At 40.9% G+C, this 18,769-nt stretch overlaps 1 protein-coding gene across 1 annotated transcript; it reads left to right on the top strand.

The window, feature by feature from the left end:
• Positions 1-90: 90 nt before the first annotated feature.
• On the top strand, positions 91-16,370 carry CAVIN4 (caveolae associated protein 4). The gene is made up of 2 exons (XM_037381934.1): positions 91-920; positions 15,258-16,370. The coding sequence occupies exons 1-2, from the start codon at positions 510-512 to the stop codon at positions 15,912-15,914; spliced, it is 1,068 nt and encodes a 355-aa protein (XP_037237831.1). The 5' UTR covers positions 91-509; the 3' UTR covers positions 15,915-16,370.
• The last annotated feature ends 2,399 nt before the right edge of the window (positions 16,371-18,769 follow it).

The following is an 18,769-nucleotide window of genomic DNA, read 5'->3' as shown; positions in this document are numbered from 1 at the left end:
TGGTTTAGTGTGTTTATTTGTTAGCCCATGTGGTAAATGCAGCAAGCTGAAGATCTGAAGTTGTTTTGCTGGAAAAAACAACCGTGTTAATTTTCCTGACCGCTCTTTGAATTCCCTTGGAGGAAAGCACTCCAGTAACACAAAAATGAAAGTAGATCATTAAAAATATGCAAGTTTGCTTTCCTGCCTAATTAGTAAGTTACTTAACTTTCTTGGATTAACACTAATAACTTCATCAGTACAGAAGCGTGACCCTTTAAACGTATGTTCCTTTCCAGATATTGCTTCCTAATTTTAGGGGTTTCATGTTGCTGAAAGTATCCAAACAAACATGTGTGGATATTTTATAGTCAGAAGTATTTGACTAAGCTCCAGGAGTGGTGTTTCACACCCTACTTTGAGCATCGCCGGAGCCAGCTGTCGCCCTCGGTCCCTGCAGCAGCGCCAGAATCGTTCTGGCAGGATCACTGAAACTTCGCCTCCCACCAACCTGGCCGAAGGCAGGCAAAATGGATCGCCGTGAAATCACCTTGGAGGCTGACAAAACCCACCAAAATCGTCTCTCCGGTGTCGCTGAGGAGGAAGAAGAGCAAGATGCAGCTTACACGATTGTGACAGTCCTGGACAAAGTGGCCAACATTGTGGACAGTGTGCAGGCAAGCCAGAAAAGGATAGAGGAGAGGCACAGGGAAATGGAAAACACCATCAAGACTATACAGATTGACATTTTAAAGCTCGCCCAGGCTCATGGCAATACAGGCTACACAGTGAACAAGTTGCTGGAGAAAACCCGCAAAGTCAGCTCCACCGTGAAGGAGGTGCGGGCACGAGTGGAGAGGCAGAGCGCCAGCGTGAGGAAGGTGGAAGCGAAACAAGAGGAGATGCTGAGAAAAAACAAATTCCGGGTTGTAATCTATCAGGTAACCTCAAACCTAATTTCTTGTAGCACTGTCCTTGTGTCACCTCCTTGGTGGCTGCTGGTAGGCATTGGTTAATGAACCAAAGGACACAGTCTGTCCAACATTAGAGGTATTTTATGCTTTCTTTAACATTGAGTTGTGCTCCTCAGTGCTTTTCAGCATGAACCTCCTGACGGCAGCACACACAGTCTATTATTAGTGCTGGTAGGTTTCTGAGCCAGTCATGTAAGATTAACTGCAGATCAGCAAGGACTATTTGTTGCCTTTCCAAAAGGTAATATGAGGCAGGCCCTGCAAGTCTTGTCATACAAACCATGCCTGAGATTCATCCCTGTTATTTTTTTCACCATATTAGGTAGAAGTTCAAATAACAAAAGTTTTTTCAGGCTCCCTGGAACACAGACTTTCTTCTAATGCTAATTTCAAAACATATGGTTTGTTTAACTTGCAGCATTGCCTAGGCTTTCGTAGTGCTGATAAATCGGGGGTTTTTTCATTGTCTCAGTCTATAGCAGTATATGCACAAACTAAAACTCAGACCCACAAAGCCTTCATGACAGCACATAGTCCTTTGCATGCTCTACTTTGGAAATGGTTTAACCCATCACTGTTCTTCCAGTCGTATTGGGCAAGCAAGAATACATTTTCTTTCATTGACCTCATTGCAGGATGCTCATTGTTCTTATATATATATATATATATGTGTGTGTGTATATATGTAAGTAATAATTGTGTTTGGAAAGAAGTTTCATGAAACGGTGTGGTCTCACTTGCATCCATATGAATAGACACTGCAGGCAGTTCATGGGGTCTGTCAGTGTTAGCAAGTGCTGTGAAACCCATTTGTTTATTGGCCTGCTCCTGCATTTGCTGAAACTTCCCAGCTCCCCAAGTGAATAGAAAGTAAGAGTGCTTAATCATTTGCCAGAAGCATAGTTGCTCCTTCATACTAGGGAGTTCCCAAAGCTTCTTTCAAATGAGTCATATTCACCATTAGACATTGAAAATATCAGCCCTCATGAGTAACACAACGCACTACCGTCACCCAGCCCCTTATCCCCTGGTCTTACATCTGTTTGTACATAAATAACATTACTTGCAATGAATGGAGCTGTGTGTTTCACTGCATATATTCACAACCTTATACAGCTGACAAATTCTTCTGCACAATCTAGCTTTCTTAACTACTTCGTTTTCTACTCCTGGGAAAAAAAATAGCTTTAAAAAAAAAAAAAAGAGAGTAAAAGCTGAAGGTAGGAAACATTACCTCTTTAGTGTAATGTTAGTACCACATGCAATAGTACCAATTTTTGCCTCCCAGATTTTCTGACAGAATGACTTACTATGGATGCTCAGGAGAAAGCAGACACAATTTGACCTATTAAAATTATTGCAAGCTGTACCATCGTTACGGAACAGAAAACAGGCACTTTCACTTTTTCCCTGCAAATCATTTCCCAGCTAAAGGTAATAAATATCTCTGACTTCCCTGGTTAATGGCCTAATGCCATTTCATTGATGGGCCTTTACCATAATGATTGCAGCAGGATCAATGCTTTGAAAATAATTGTTCTTAAAACAGTATTCACTACATAAAGTAAATTTTTCTCCTAGCAAGACATGAGTTGTTGCTTATTTTAAAATGTAGTAAAATATGGTGAAAATGGATTTATACACAGCTATAAAAAACAGGTGCTGATATTTTCAGATATATCACACAAAAGGTGGCTCTCATGATGTGTACTTTCTCTAAGACTCACCTTCAGCAGGAGTTTCTGCAACCTCTGCTGGTTTTGCTGGACAAGAATGACCTGCACCCCATTCTGCAGGTTTAAGTCTTAGGTGGTACTTTTCAGCAAGGGCAATACCATTTTTGGTTGCTCTCTTTCTAGCTTCCCCTTCCTGCAGTAGTTGAGAACTGCCAGTGCAAACGTGAATGACTCCCTCTCTGATTTCCATCCCTTTTGTAAGGTAGATTGAAGAACATTTTCCCTCTTGCATGGAGGAGGAGCAGATATGCTGATCCCTCTAGGATCTGACATTTAACACTTTTCTTGGGGAGGGTAACTGCATTGCTCCATAAAATCTGGAACACACAAAATAGTCAAGATTGCACTGAAGCTTTAAGGAACAGGTACATTTGTGAGTCTCTTCACACAAGTGCAGTGATTTTTACACTGCTGATTTACATCACTGTAGGCATACTGCTGGAATGCCTAGACCTGAATGACTGAAGCTTGGCTACAGTGAGTGGGAGTCTGTTAATAGCTACAGAATCAGCATACTCCCTCCACTATATTTTACAAATGGGTATAACCAAGTTGTTTACTTGGTTGTTGTGAGTGACAGCTCATCTGTACTGAGATTTTTTTCTGATGAAGCATTTGGGACATTGTGATGGAGCCAATGACCTGTGTATGGCCGATGTTGAATGCCTATGTGGGTAGGCACACATGGGTTTTACTTTTAACTTTTGCCAGAATATCGACATAGGAGGAAAAGGGAAACACCAATTAAATCCTAAAGATTTTCTTTCAAGTGGATAGCCTTGATCTTATCATTGATAGAAGGAGCAGGCAGGTTGAAAGGATCCTTGGCTGGAGGAGATGTCAGCAATGATGAAAAGAGTTGGCAATATCCTTGCATTAAAAAGAGACAAAGTGATCATCCTTGAGCATAATGATTAGGGAAATTGAGAGCATTCGTTTTTTAAAGACCATGCAGTTGAGGAGAAATTTGGTAGCAAGCATCCCTCCTCCCCAGGCTGATTGCATGATTAAAAACGCGAGGTTACCTCAGACTTTCTAGTGAGGTCTTTGACCCTGGAGCACTATGTGCTCTGAGGCTTTAGTGGGGAAAGCAAAGGACATTACAGGTCGTACAGGTCGCGGTTCACTTCTGTGCAGGTTAGTCTGAATAACCAGCTGTGAGAGCTACCGTTTCCCTGCAACCAAACAGTATCTAGCAATGTAACTCATTCTGACTAAACTACTCAGAAATTAAAGGGGATTTTTCTTTTTCTTCTTTTTTTTTTTTAATCCTGAAATAACTTGTTTCTTTTACGTTTCTACATGTTTTGCAGAATGGGAGCACACAGGCACCAGAAAGTCCATGTTACAGTTACTGGGCTCTTTTCTATTACTATTTCTATTACTATATATATAATATACTAATATTATATTAATATTTCTATTACTTTACGAAGCACCTGTCATAGTTTAACCCCAGCTAAGTACCATGCAGCCACTTACTTAGTCCCCCCACTCACCAGTGGGTTGTGGAGGAGAACTGGAAAAGGGTAAAACCTGTGGGTTGAGATAAGAACAGTTTAATAGTTGAAATAAAGTAAAAATAAAATAACAACAATAACAATAATAATTGTAATGAAGAGAGGGAGAGAGAGGAATAAAATCCAAAAAGGAAAAAAATCCAAGTGATGCACAATACAATTGCACACCACCCACGGACGGATGCCCAGCCAGTCCCCAAGCAGTGATCAGTTGCCCCCAGCCCACTGCCCCCCCAGTTTATCTACTGAGTATGATGGTCTGTGGTATGGAACATCCCTTTTTCCAGCTGGGGTCACCTGTCCTGGCTCTGTTCTCTTCTGGCTTCTTGTACACCTCCTCACTGGCAGAGCACGGGAAACTGAAAAGTCCTTGACTAAAGGTAAACACTACTTAGCAGCAACTAAAACATCGGTGCGTTATCAACGTTGTTCTCATACTAAATCCAAAACACAGCGCTGTACCAACTACTAGGAAGAAAATTAGCTCTATCCCAGCCAAAACCAGGACAGCATCATAAATGTGTAACAACTTCCTATGAAGGGATGCATGCATTTGTTTCACTCACAGCTGTCTGACGTTTAAAATTAGTGGACAGTCACAGAGGACATGTAAGAAACCAAGTAAGGTTATGGCTTGGCTGGCATACACAGTGATGTTACAACCAATTTGTTTGCCCTGCAATTGCTCCACCGCACATATGGGGAGAGACTAGCAGAAGTAGCCTTGTGTATGCTGCTCATATTATGCATAAATAATTTAAAATATAAGTGGTTTTCCTAGCCACTGTCCTTCTGCAGCATAACGACTTGGACAGTAAAAATGGTGAGATTGAGATGGGGACAATAACCTGTAAATACGAAGTGGAAGCATTTCCATCCAAAGTGGGAGTTAAAGTCATGGTGTCACAACCTTAGGAGATGAGGACACTGAAAGACCAGGGCCACCAACCCACCATCCATCAGCATGGAGTTTTAATTGCAGCTATTCTGAGAAAAAACTGTGATAGTAAGCATGGCATGAGGCAGCAAATGTAACACTGCTGTTTAGAAAAAGACAAAGGAAATCGTCTGAGCTATTGCCATTCATCTGACACCGTTTGGGCATAATAATGGCAGGCTCAGAAGGGGTTCTGCAGAACAGAATTATTAGTACCATGGAGTTACATAGCTCACCAAGAGCAGATTGTGCTAGGTAATTCATATTTGATATTTTTTTCTGTTTTGCGGAAACATGAGAGGTCTTATCCTTTCTCATATATATGTACCTGATATTTTACCTCATAACAGGTAATCTGGAAAAACAACAGATGACAGTGGATTGTGTTGAAATGGGAAGTGAGATTTCTGAATGAGTTTATAAAAGTGCTTGCTTCTAAGACCGTCTTTGTCAACTGTGTAATACCTTTATTAAAGATCCTGGCACAGAAAAGGTGTGGATGCTAATAAAATATGCTCAAAATGAGGAGCTGTCAGCCCAGAGAAAGAAATATTGACAAGAAAGCAAATTATCTTTAGAGGTGTAATAATGCTAAGTGTACATACTGTAAATTCCTGTACTTTTAGCAGAAGCCCTTGTTGGTAGTTTGTTTTCTGAGGCCCTGTGGTTTGGAAAGGACAGAAAATGGTGTATTGATTGCTGACAAGATGGCTGAGAGCCTATTTGATGTTGTGGCTCTTAAAAATGTGGGTATGAAAGGCTTCAGGCAAGATATTTCCAGAAATTATAGAGACACCCAGTGATACTGAAAAATCAGAGACAAAGCTCTCTAATATTGTCTGGCGTTTTAGAAGGCAGGCACTCTTTATTTTTGGCACCGGATGCACAGAGGGTAAGTTCCGCCCAACATGCATACCAACTTTATTCACTGTTTATCTTTATATGGCCAATCTATACATTTTAATGACATTTCTGAGAAACTATTAGTTCCAAGAACTAATTATCATTACAGTTCCAAGAACTACTTATCATACCTACACTCTTACTACGCATGTGTGGCCTAATGGGTCAGGGATCCTCTGGTGGTTCTTTGGGACACCTTCATCCTTTCTTCCTCTGCTTCATCATCTTCCTTTTCTTATCCTTCTTATCTTTTTCATGACCGTCTCTTCTTCTGGCCTTGTTTCAGCACTCTTGGCTCATGTCTTGGTTTTGGACCGGTTATTACCTACTTAGCAGCTAAACTATACAATGCAGCATTCTACTAGTAGCACAGCTTGGCAATGTCAGGGATACGTTAGTTGCAACATTTACAGTGAAGCTCACTGGTAAAATTCCCCACTATCAATGTGCCCTTGCCCAAAACACTTCAGAGTCTGTCTGGACTACTACATACAGCTCTGATCACCCCTGTTGCAGTAAGTTGTGTTAAAACTGAACAGGTTTGGAAAACAGCTACCAGGCCCATCAGAAGAATGGGAAGCCCTGGTAAATGAGGGGAGACGAGGAGGTCTTCCTAGCTTGGTTCAATTCAGTGAGACAAAGAGTCTAAGAGAGCTTGTGGCTGTCGTTTATATGCACATTGGGGCATGGATGAGGAGTCCAGTAAAGAAAATCAGCAAAAATATGAAATGGGTGTGAACTGTCCACAAGTCTTCTTAGGTCAGAAACTAGGCATTCTTAGTCCTGGAGACATAAGGGTCTGGTCAAAGCCTTCTGCTAGAACCCACGGGGAGATAAGAAAACTTCAATTGCTATTAAAGTGGAGCCCAAAGACTGAATGAAAAAAAAAAGATGGCGTAGGTTGACTACCTGTGACAGCAGAGCCATGGGCCCCAGCAGCCCAACAACACAGGCCTTTTGTGAGAGTCTTGTGGCACAAACTTTACAAATATTTTTACAGCTGGGACAGGTAATTGCCTTCGCTGAGATTACAGAGAATAAAAGAAAGAAACTCAAGGCCTGTATCAGAGAGCGTAGCAAGAGCCCTTTGTTTGCAGTGTCAAGTTTAGGTGAAGGCGCCGGGCGACCCCGTGCTGTGCGGCCGGCTATGGCAGGGTGGCACAGCCGGCGCTGCGTTACTGGGGGCAGCCAAGAAGGTCACAAATTGCCTGTGACTTCTAGGAAAAAAATCAACACCTTTCAACCCACTGAAGAAAATCTGTATTTCTAGTGACACATTCACAGGGAAGAGGGGAAAGGGAAAATAAAAAAAAAAAAAAAAAAAAAAAGTAGCTTGTTGGGCCATTTTGGTCTTCCTACAATGAAACAGGCTGCGTATTTCTCAGGACTGTGTTTGTAGCAGATTATAAACTTGACTCTACTCCGTTTGATCCGGTGTAACTGGAATCCCCAGAGCTGTTCCTTTGTGACGATCCCCACAGGGTACAGGCTGTGTACCACAAGGTACAGCTTCTCAGGGCTGCCGTTGATTTTTCTCCACTTACTAACATGGAGTGGTGGAATTTACCTTCACACTGGCTGCCGCTGCTCAGGGCTTTGCTGGTGGCTGGCCTGCAGGCCGGCAGAAGAGAGTAGCTACACCATGAGCCTCGGGTGCCGTGCCCCTCCCCCACGGCTCTAGGGGCTGCCTGGAGCGGTGTGTCAGCAGGAGCTGGGGCTGGCTGCCGTGGGCACGCACCTATCTTCAGCCATACCCTTCCATGCCTGAGGCCCACATTCAGCAATGGACTTGGCTGGGGACATGCAGTTGGGATTTATATTCTCAGCACTACTGAAGACAGCTGAGTCTTGCAATTATTGTTTTAGTACAAGAATAAAGTTGATCAAAACAGCGCAGGGACAGATGTGGGAAATACGTGAAGTCAGTAACAGCAAGTTCAGAGTTTGGAATGGGATTCATCTTGCCAAGCGTTAGACATCAGTAACACAGACGTTTGTACACGTGGCCTGCAGATTCCCTTCAACCGAGCAGAGAGAAATGCATGGAGCCTGATTCACCTGACTTGTTGTAGATATCTACTTCTGAATACAGTTTGTACTTTATAAGTACCTGTTCTCTCCATCTAGTTGAAAAGGCATCCAGAAGCAACTTCATATGGAGATGTGGTTGCTTGGGCAGATGAGTTCAGCAGCTCCTGATGGCTGGCTGGGTTTCACTTGTTCTTGAGAACACTTCCCTGTTCCAGCTAGCTTGCAAGAGCAGTCACCTTGTGGCAAATGAATGAATCAAAACATTACCAAACATATATTTTTGTCTTATCACATCTTGTGATTGCTCATTTTCCTCCACTGACAAAGGGCTGGTATCTACAGATAAATTAGAAGTGAGAAATTTCACCGTCTCGATTGCAGATCTGTGGACTGACCTGCAGAGCTATTCCACAGGCTAGTTCCATAAAACAATAGCAAAGCAAAGTAAGTGTGAAGATTTAATTTTCCCCTGGAGCTACAGCAGTCCTTTTTATGTAGCTTGTGGTGGCCTGGATCCAAAGGCTTCTCCAAGTGATGTGGTGTAACTGGGTACTGTTTGCTCGTTGTCTGTAGCTTGCTGCAGTCAGATAATGAGAGAATGAGCTAGGTTTCTTTATGGTCAGTGTATGCTCCTGGTTAAATTAATTAATTTCTGTCAGAATTTACAGAAAAGGTATGTGTATTAGGCTTCACAAAAGAGAAATGAGGGGGGTTGGCTGTTCTGGCCAGGCTGCTTTTTCATTATGTAAAAATAATTCTAAATACAAGCAACAGAACTTGGCTATAAAGTCTTATGTACTTAAGTGTTTACTTTCTATCAACTTTACTCGATAAAATCCCTTAGGTACCCTTTTAAAATAATCTTATTTCTCTCTCATTTGAGCAGCTTTTTGGCCTGATGGCAGATATTTTGAAATGGCATATTTGTAGAAAAAAAATGAAGGGATCGCTTGAGATTTATAAAGCTTCACTCTTAACTGTTAGAATATGAGTAAAAGTACTGAATGATTTGTAATTGGTTATTCATCAGTGGTTTCATATTGATTTAGAGAGCAATTTCAAGGAGATGTTTTAGTGATTTACCTCAGCTGTCAGTTTGAATAGCAAATCATTCATTTAACATGCAAATTTCTAGGATTTTTTTTAAACATTGTGGCGATGCAGTTTCCTGCCCATATGCTGCCAGTTATTTGCATCACCAGTTGTCATAGACACGGCAGCAGCACCGTGTGCTGGGTAGCTTTCGACCATTTTGCGGCTTCGTGCTCTGCTTCAGAATGGTCAGGTGATCACCAGTCCCATCTGTGCATATGTTAATCATCACCTGCACCTTCCCTGCCACACATCCCAAGGCTCAAAGATCACTTGCTGTGGCCTTTTCCCTGCGCAACACAATGACTCCAAGTTATGGAGTTTCATCTGTCTCTCCTCCCTACTTATGCTGTAAGCAGTTTCTTTTGGAGCATTCTGAGTCTTCATTTTACATATTTATGCACACAATATATATTTTTATATACCTTTTATATATACATAATTTTATATAAATAATCTAATTTTCTCTGCTACTGTTTTCTGTCTCTTAAAAAATTTTGTTCAGCTAAATTTTTAACTGAAATTAGATAATAGTTGAGAGCAGATAACATTGTCTTTACTAAAGCTTGTCAGAGTTACACTTTGGAGCTATTTGAAAAGAGAATGCAGAACTGGTTTATAGTATTTCTAGCATCTATTTACACATAAGACAATGTATTACCTTTTTTTCTCCTTGCCAACTCTAGAAGCCCAGTCTGGGCTTTGAAATACAAACCCAGAATACATGTACCAAAACCATGAAAGGACACGGGGTAGAGCTCTTGCACTGGCCACATCCATTAGAATGCCCTCATATCCCATTATTTTTTATTTTTAAATGTCATTATAATAAAATTATTACTGAAATCATTCATAAGTGTTAATGTACTTAAAGCCTAAGTATTGTTGTATAATGACACTACATCACTGCTTCATTTAGAGAATCCACTGGACTCTAAACTAGCAATACACCTTTGCTTAATGAAAATAATACTGCTATTGCTATTAGTTATTAATCCCATCTGTGCTTACAAAGATAAGGAGTGGAGATTTAGCTAACAAGTTTGTGAGGGGCCTTTTTTAATAACACTTTTTCCTTTGTCCAGCCTCGCTGGCCTTGCTGAAGGCATGACATTCCTCTTCCAGCAGCCCCCTTGGCTTTTTTGCTCCTTAGTTCAGCAGTAAGAGCAAATGTTGCTATTAGAACCAACCTGATCTTTGGCAGGACACCCCTGCAGCAAAATAGCTGAGACATTGCTAAATAATTTGCTCTGCCATTTCCCTCCTTTCCCTACCAGAGGTGAGAAGAGCCTGACTGTGCAGGCAGGGTTATCAAGTAGGCACATTTTGAGACAGTCTCTTTCCTCCCCCACAGTTTTCAATTGCCTGAGTGTCACCACCTCAAGTTTCATAAGGCTGATTAGGGGCATTGCCTCATTTAAGATTATTTACCTACTCTTTTTAAGGTGTCTGTGAGGTTAAAAAGAGCCAGAACCTTGCGCTTTGTGTCGTTTAAGGAGCAGGTGTGTTAGCCTTCTTCATAAATGCCTTGTTATTTTCTATGGGAGAAAAATGCTACTGCTGTAATCCCTTCCCTGAGATTAGGAGACACTGGCATTGCCTGCAAACTGGCCAGTGCTCTCACACATGGGTGCAGAGCGGCCAGAATTTTGGCGGCCATTGAAAATTTTACAGAGCGAAAGGAGTATGTGAAGGACACAGACTATGTCGCTTCGGAAATTTTCTAATTGTGAATTAAATTAAAATGGGAGCAGAGCAGGAAAATGGCAATGATGGAGTCAGATCTTCTCAGGAACCCAGTCTTAGAAATATCTGGGTTTCCATATTCATTGCCCCTGGAGCCATCCATCCAAATCAATGCCGTGCTGGCCTTCTTCACCAAAGCTGAGGTTTAGTCACATTTATTTTGTATTCAGCCAGGCCCTTAAAAACTCAGACTTCTTTGGCTAGGCATATTTGAGAAGTTAAATGCTGAAAACCTAGGAAAAGGTGAAGTTCAGGTTTAAAATGTTTTCTTAGCAAATTTGCTGTGCCAGGGGCATCACCAGCCACTCCTGAATTGTACAATTGTTCTGTTACCTTTAAGTTTTGTTTGTTAAAGTTGTTTCTTAGGCAGTGAATCTAACTAACTTCACAGATTTGTGGCCTCTGTATTTCTTTCCCTGCCTGGCTGAACTATAAAGGTCTCCAGGGTTTTCCCTTATCATTCAACCAATGCCTTCGGTTCCTCCTCTGCTACCACAGAACCTGAAGCCTTTCTCCTTCCAGACCTCGTTTCCTGCCACACACATGCATTTTTCCAAAATATTTCCAGTTCCAAAACCACTCCATGTAATTCTTCCTCCCTTCTCCCCTCCTACACCCATTCACAATACAAACCCCCTCTTCCCAGCACCCCTGCCACCCACCAAAAACGCCGGGTCCAGATCTACAAGCAAGGTACCTGAGCCATGGCGTGTTTGCTCAGGACAGACTCCCCAGTCAGCTGGGAGGGCAGGTGGAATGACTCACAACACAGCTGGCTCCTCAGCGGAGAGCTTATTCCTTCATGCCTGAGCTCAGCTCCATTCTCAAATTGGTGGAAAATGCCCAAATATTTATATGTTAGTGGAGGGGCTGTGTAAGGATGAGAAGGTGGGAGATGCATAATTTGAGCATATATGCCACGCTTTTTGTACAAAACCGAGACAACTTCCAAATCAACCACTTACACGGCTGATTTCCTGACTTTTTTCTTGAAGAAGGAGAAAACCACTTTTGTTTTGAAAGGTTCAGGTCTATTTCCATTGTGTTGTGTGGTGGACTTGTCAGGAGATAATAGCCACCAAGCATACCTGGACCAGTGTGAGCACCCTCTGTAGTACGCACCCTCTCCAGGTGCTCTATCTATAGAGGAGTGATGAAAGGGAAGCGGAATGACCAGCTTCCACTGATTTGCTTCTTTGCTTCTGGTTCTGGCACATGAATATCTGGGGTTTTGCCAGTAGGCCAGGCAAGGAGAGTACATGTCCTTTGTATTAACCAATAGACCACATGACTGCACTCCTCTTTCCTCAAGAAATCAGGTTAAAAATGCATTACTGGTGTCATCTTCTGCTGTGAGATAATCTCCTGTCCTCATTTTATTTGAGCACTTACAAATTTAGCTTAAAGATCCTCCCTTACCTCCCATGAAGTGGCGGTGGCAGATACAAGTTCTTCCTAGAGAAATGCCTAAGTAGATTTTTAACTAAAACTTGCAAGTAGCATCTTGAATTGCTCAGCTCCTTCTCACTCTCCCCTAACACCAGGCTGCCCAGTCCTGCTATTTCCAGTCCCACCTGCTTTCAAGCCAAGGAAGCTGTCACCCAGTTCAGGGCTTTGTCCTGTGCAACTGAGACCAGTAGCTGGTCTTTGCTTTTAGTGAGTCTGTAAATGAGCTGGTAGCTATATGCTTTGACTCCATCTATTTCCCACCTGATGCTAAAACTTATCATTCCTGCTTTAGGAAGGACAAGCTCCTCTCTTCTTTCTACTCCACTGATATCCTGTGATAAGAAGAAATGGGGAGAGGCAGAAGAGAGAAAGGAAGCAGATGAGAAAGCTCTCCTACTGAGCCTAATTCACTGCATTTTTATTATGAAACCTCCTTAACATGCTAGCCAGTTTCACTAACACTTTCCACTTTGGTAACATCTTCTATCAAGAATTCTTGAGGGGAGATAGAAACTCACACTAATTTTTAGCTTTGCTACATTTGACTTTGCAAGATGTGTGCAGAAACTAAGGAAAAGGAGAAAATCCAAGATTTGGCAAAGATCATTCTCAGTCTGTAGCAGAATGAAAAATGTTCCTCAGGAGCTGCAGTTCTAGTTTCTGTGTCTCGTCTACAAGGCCATCTTGCATTCACAAGTCTTAATTCTAACACATGTGTGAAAGTTAAAGCACTCTCTCCTTTAGCTAATAGACTATAAAGCTACCTACAGTAAAAATCTGGCAAACATTTGACAAAAAAAAAAAAACAGAAAAAAATGTTCTTAGAGAGGAATATAGCTTAAATATTGCAGAGTAAATAGTCTCTCTGCCTTCTCTCTCTTTAAAAAGTAATCTTCATGTGAACAACATACTCTATTCACTATATTGTATTCATTTCTATATGTACTGAAATTTCAGAATAGTCATTCTGGAAACATTTTCATTATCATTTCAGCTGAAGGAGTGGGCTGTAATTTACAAACTTTGAGAAATTATTATCCAGCTGTGTTTTAGTTCATTTTCAGAAAAGAAGGGATTATGTTTATATATAGAAGTCTTTATATAATTAATGTTAATTTGCACATGTTAATGAAGATGATTATTAGCAAAGCATTGTAGTTTTGTTCCTGCTGATTTTGACAGATGAGTTGAATAACATTCTTCTGTACTCAGTGCAACACAATTTGTCCCTATTTTTTCTAAGCATTAACAACTATTTTACTACAGGGTTTTTAATGAAGCCAAGGCATGATGACAGTCTCTTAAGTGGACTTTATCTGCCAAATAGCTTAATGTATTTTATTTTACGTATTGCTAGCACTCTGTAAAATAACATTAAACATGACTTGCTACTAATGAGTCACTGTGAAAAATGACAGGCATCTTTCTGGCTTGAAATCAGTTCACAGCAAAATATTCAGTAAGCGTGACCAAAGCATTCTTCATGGGTTCACTGCTTCTAATATCTCTCCTATTGTCTGTATTAAGATAGTAATACTAAGGGTAGAGCTGACACAGTCATGCCTCAAAAATCAGCTGAAGTAGTTAGTACTAATGGGAAACAGCTTGGAGAAGTTTTATATAGCTGTCTGAACCCCAAAGGGCTGCTCCTCCTGGGAGAAGAGCATGTGCACGTGCACGTCTAGTAGGGAAGCAGGGGCTGGCATTGTCCATCTCATACACCTCCTACAAGTTGCAAGTTTTCTACTCTGCATACACTGGTACTTCTAGATAGAAGTGACTCGCTGACACTGAGCCACAAATTTGTAATATTCATGCAGACAGCAGTCTTCAGATCAGAAGATCAACCCCCTTAGGAAATTCAACCTGTTCAGATAAATCTTTCCATTACCACAAGCTTTATTCCTTTTTTTTTGCATGTCCTTAACCACTAGGTGATTCTTGGTGACATATTTGTTTACTATGGAAATCTGTGTCTTTGAGGTTCTAGCAGCCTTTCTTTGGAAAGGCTGCATAAGCTCCTAGTGCTAAAGTTATCTAGGCTAGTCACCATTTCCAAGGATGCTGCTAATACATATCATATGTATCATATAAACATGTAATACTGCATGCTTATACAGGCCACCAAACTCACCACAGGAGATAGAGGTGCTTGCTCAGGGTCATTCATATATTTCCAGATGGAACAAGTGAAGTTCACCTCAGTGAATTGCATGGAACTGGGTTTACTGAGTAACATCTTATGCCTTTGCTGACTTTGTCCCCTTGTGGAGCCAGCATGTGTAAATTAATATGTTGCGGTTCATTCCCTTCTGAGCAGCAACAGAAATGTTGCTAAGTTCCAGTTAGTCAAAAATGTGCAATAGTCTTGGTGACAGTAATGGACTGGAGCTACTGGTATCATTGAGGCACTCATTTGGAGAGTGTACAGCTGACACAAGCACAAAAGTCTCTTTTGTGTACAGGATGTCTACTTTTAATGCTGACTAATAACGGATCTAGATCCACTCAGAGAAGCAGATAAGCTCAAAAAAACCTAAACCAAAACAAACAAACAAACAAAACCCAACTCAACAAATCAAAGAACTAGACAAATCTGCTCTGAAAACCGTTAGAGGCCAGTATGCATAGGACCATGGCATTCATTAGTTTCAGGCAGAACCACGCTGAAAAGAAGTCTTTAATCAGGCATAATGTCTTTACAGAACTTGCCAAAGGTTTCTTCTGCCGTTTATATTCTGTATAGAGCACACACGATGGCACACACATGCAATGTACTTTGTTACAATGTTGTATTTCAGTTAGCATTAATTAACTACAAGCCAACCTCGAGTCACCATCATTTTAAAATACACTTGGCTGGAAGATGACTCTGTGCTTTCATTCACAGGAGGAAACCGAGTGTCCTTCATCTCTCTCTGTTATCAAAGAGAAGACAGCAGGTGAAACTTTAGAGGATGATTTCTTCCCACCTGATGATCTGTCTTCTGATGAAGAATATTACATCGAAGAAAGCAAAGCAACCCAGTTCAAGAAATCAGGCATGAGGCGCATAGATGATATCAAAAAGGCATTTTCAAGGGAAAATATCCAAAAGACGAGACAAAATTTTGGCAAGAAGGTAAACAGGCTTCGAACTAGAATAGTGACCCCTGAGAGGAGAGAGAGGATCAGGCAGTCAGGAGAGAGACTGAAACAATCTGGGATAAGGATCAAGAAAACCATTTCACAAGCTGCCCCAACGGTGGAGACATTCAAGATCCATAAAAAAAATAAAGAACGAACAGGAGCTGAAGGTCAGGAGGGGATCCAGGAAGCCGGTGTGCACATCGCCTCAGAGCTCGCAGCAGCAGAGCCCTTCACTGAAGAAATTTCTTATACAGAAGTGATCACTAAGGTAAAGAAAGATAAGAATAGTGCAACAAAAAGTGCTTCCCAGTCAACTGAAAAAGGAGTGACAATCCCAGAAGTTGTTCTTAAGCAGGAAGGAAAAGAAGGAGGAGGAGGTGACGATGTCCCTTTGCTGGACTTAAAGCAATCGGTGTAAAGAATCCATTAGCAAACACACCATTCTATCATTACTGAACAAGAGATAACTCAGCTTTAGAAAAATGTGTGAATTTGTGTTATACCACAAAACACGTGTTGGTGTTGTTCTGTCACTTACGTGGGTGTCTGTAGTGTTGTCTTCCTGACAAAAGCCAAGCCATGTAAAGTGAATGAAGTGGCTCCCCCGCTCCCCCGTCTTGCAGTATGCCGATAGCCATTGTTAACCCAAATGGAACTTGCATGCCGAAGGGAGATGGAAATCTGAATTTTCAGTGATGTAGCAGTCACTTTACAGCCTGATCACTCTCTTTACTTTTATGTACAATAGTATAAAAATTATTTCTGTTATCTTATACTGACTCCTGTAATCAGAAAACAGTAACAAAGCTATTACTTCGTATTAGCGAAAGGAAGAACTGTGGAAAGTGTCCATTTAGCTATACAAATCTTATCATTTAAGGGCCCTCGCTGAAACAGCAGGAGGAGGAAACTCCTGCTTTATGCAGGGTGTGACAGAATGTGGTAGGAATGATAGGTTTTTGAGTAACTGTGTTTCTTCTTAGTGGAAAAGAGAAGCCCCTGAAATGACTAAAGATTATTTCCAGAGAGATGGAAGAGGAAGGTTTGATGCACATAAGCAATGCATTTGCTGCACTTATGGAGTAAAAATAAAAACCCAGAAGACACATTAAATATGGAATAGCAGGAGAAAAAAAGAATGAGGTATCGTATTCATGTTTTGGAATGATGAGATTGTGAGAAAGGTATGAAGCAGTAAAAGAGGAATAAGATTAATGCATGGGTTCTGGATAAATAAAGGAAAGAATTAGAATACTGTGACTGAAATTTCCTTGAGATCTTTTAAAGAATTGTTACTTATAGGGCTCGTGAACATAACTGACCAGACAAAGGAATCGTTTTGTTTTCCATTCTCCGTGCTTGCTCTGATGATCACTGCGATTAAAATATATTCTACAAAGTCGCTGAAGTACAGGGCCAATCCATAACCCAATTCTTTGTATCCTATTATCATCGTTATCAACCAGCCACAGCCTCAGGGATTATGAGACAGACACCCTCTAGAGTATGGAATGCTGTTTATTTGCAACACTTGGGAGCCAGCGCCCTGACATCAGATATGTTTGTAAACATGACCGCCACGCTGACATGGGGTGCAGGACTGTATTGCTGTCTTCATTTTTAAACGGAGTTGCCTTCAAAGCACTTACCTAAAGCAACGTTAGTCATTACTATCTGTGTGAAACCTGTACAACATTGCTAAAAGCTGTATGATTGTATTTAATATCTCAGATATTGGTTATCTATATACATTGTTTGAGGACTCCCAGCTAATTGTTAATAATTTAAATATAATTAGTTTGACTTCAAATATTCTGCTTGCCAGTTCTTTCATTTAGTCTGGTGTACATCACATTTGAAGCGAAACAGCTTTAGCAATAGCAACTAGGGAACACTGGTTGGGGAAGGTCAATGCTATACTCTGTCAGTGACATTTCAAATCAAATTAAGGTTGTCAGGTTGGAAGCAGCAACTCCACTGCAAGGGCAGGACAGGGCAAGAGAGAGAGACAGGGAGAGGAAGACATTTCTTTCAACAGTAAATTGTACATCTCCACTGTAATTAGATGCAAAAAGAAAGAAAGGTTATGCTTATAGGATAGACTGAAGGTTTTGATTTGTTGGTTCCTTACTAGTTGTAGGAAGTCTTTCCTGGAACCAGGTGATTGTATATTCATCTTCCAGTTCCATATAAAACTGTAGCTATCTTCAGTGAAATACTGCATGATTTGTCTGGTTCTTCTGTAATATGACCTGCATTATGTTCTGCAAGATCCGACATTTTCCTAAAGTGACAAACAGGGTTTCATTATTGAAATGAAAATGTCAAAGTTCAAAGAAGCTATTTCTTTGCATTTTTATGCAGCAGAACATGAAGTGCTAGAACATAATTGCCTATAGATTTTCTTTATATAGAATTTAATTTTCTCATTTTACTTGACAACAAAAGGAAGTGATGCAGTTTCCATGGAGCTTATCATGTAGCACCATATATAACCTCTATCAAATATGTATTTTTTTAATGTTTACTTCTAACGTCAATTGTTCAGAGAATGATTTCTTTTCATAGCAAGTAGTGAGTTCTTCAGGTGTGCAAAGTATTCCTATGTACGTTCTTCATTTTAAGTTATTATCAATGTTACTGACTTGAATTTTACATGTACCGAGAAATCAAAGTTAATTTACTCCATATCTGCTCATACAGGTAGGGGATGGGGACTGCAGTTTACAACCTCAATTTCTATACAACAGCACAGCCTTTTGCTGCTTGAAGCCCCCCTTATCTTTTCCATAATTTCCCAGAGCAATGATCCTGGAGCCCAATCCTTTGCCCTTCTCAGAAAAAAAATTCTCAATGAAATCTGTTGCTGTACAGCTGTGCTGCAGGGAGGCCTGGTGTATAGCTTTTGAACAGGTGGTTTCACTTGGAAAGATAATCTCGCCAGCACTGCGTGTGAAACAAGTGCTGCTCCCGGCTCAGTGGGAGAAAAGGACCCTGTCCCTGTCTGCTCTGTTTTCCAAGAAGAAATCTGGCACTTTCTGCTTAGTTGTGGGTGGGAGTGTGATTATCAAACTTCCTCACGGAAAGAGCCCTGCAATTGCTAACTGCAGAGTAAAACTGGTTACGGGAAAGAATGAACCGTGTTCTTAGACACCAGCTGAAAAGAAATTGAAGTGTTTATACAAAAATTGAAAGTGTTTACAAGGAGAAAAAAAGGGATTAACAAATCACTCACTGCAAGTCCTTCTTTCACAACATCCAACAGCAATTTCT

The sequence above is a fragment of the Falco rusticolus genome, chromosome 3, assembly GCF_015220075.1.
Source record: "Falco rusticolus isolate bFalRus1 chromosome 3, bFalRus1.pri, whole genome shotgun sequence".
Classification (NCBI taxonomy): domain Eukaryota; kingdom Metazoa; phylum Chordata; class Aves; order Falconiformes; family Falconidae; genus Falco; species Falco rusticolus.
This window is presented reverse-complemented; position numbering and strand designations above follow the sequence as displayed.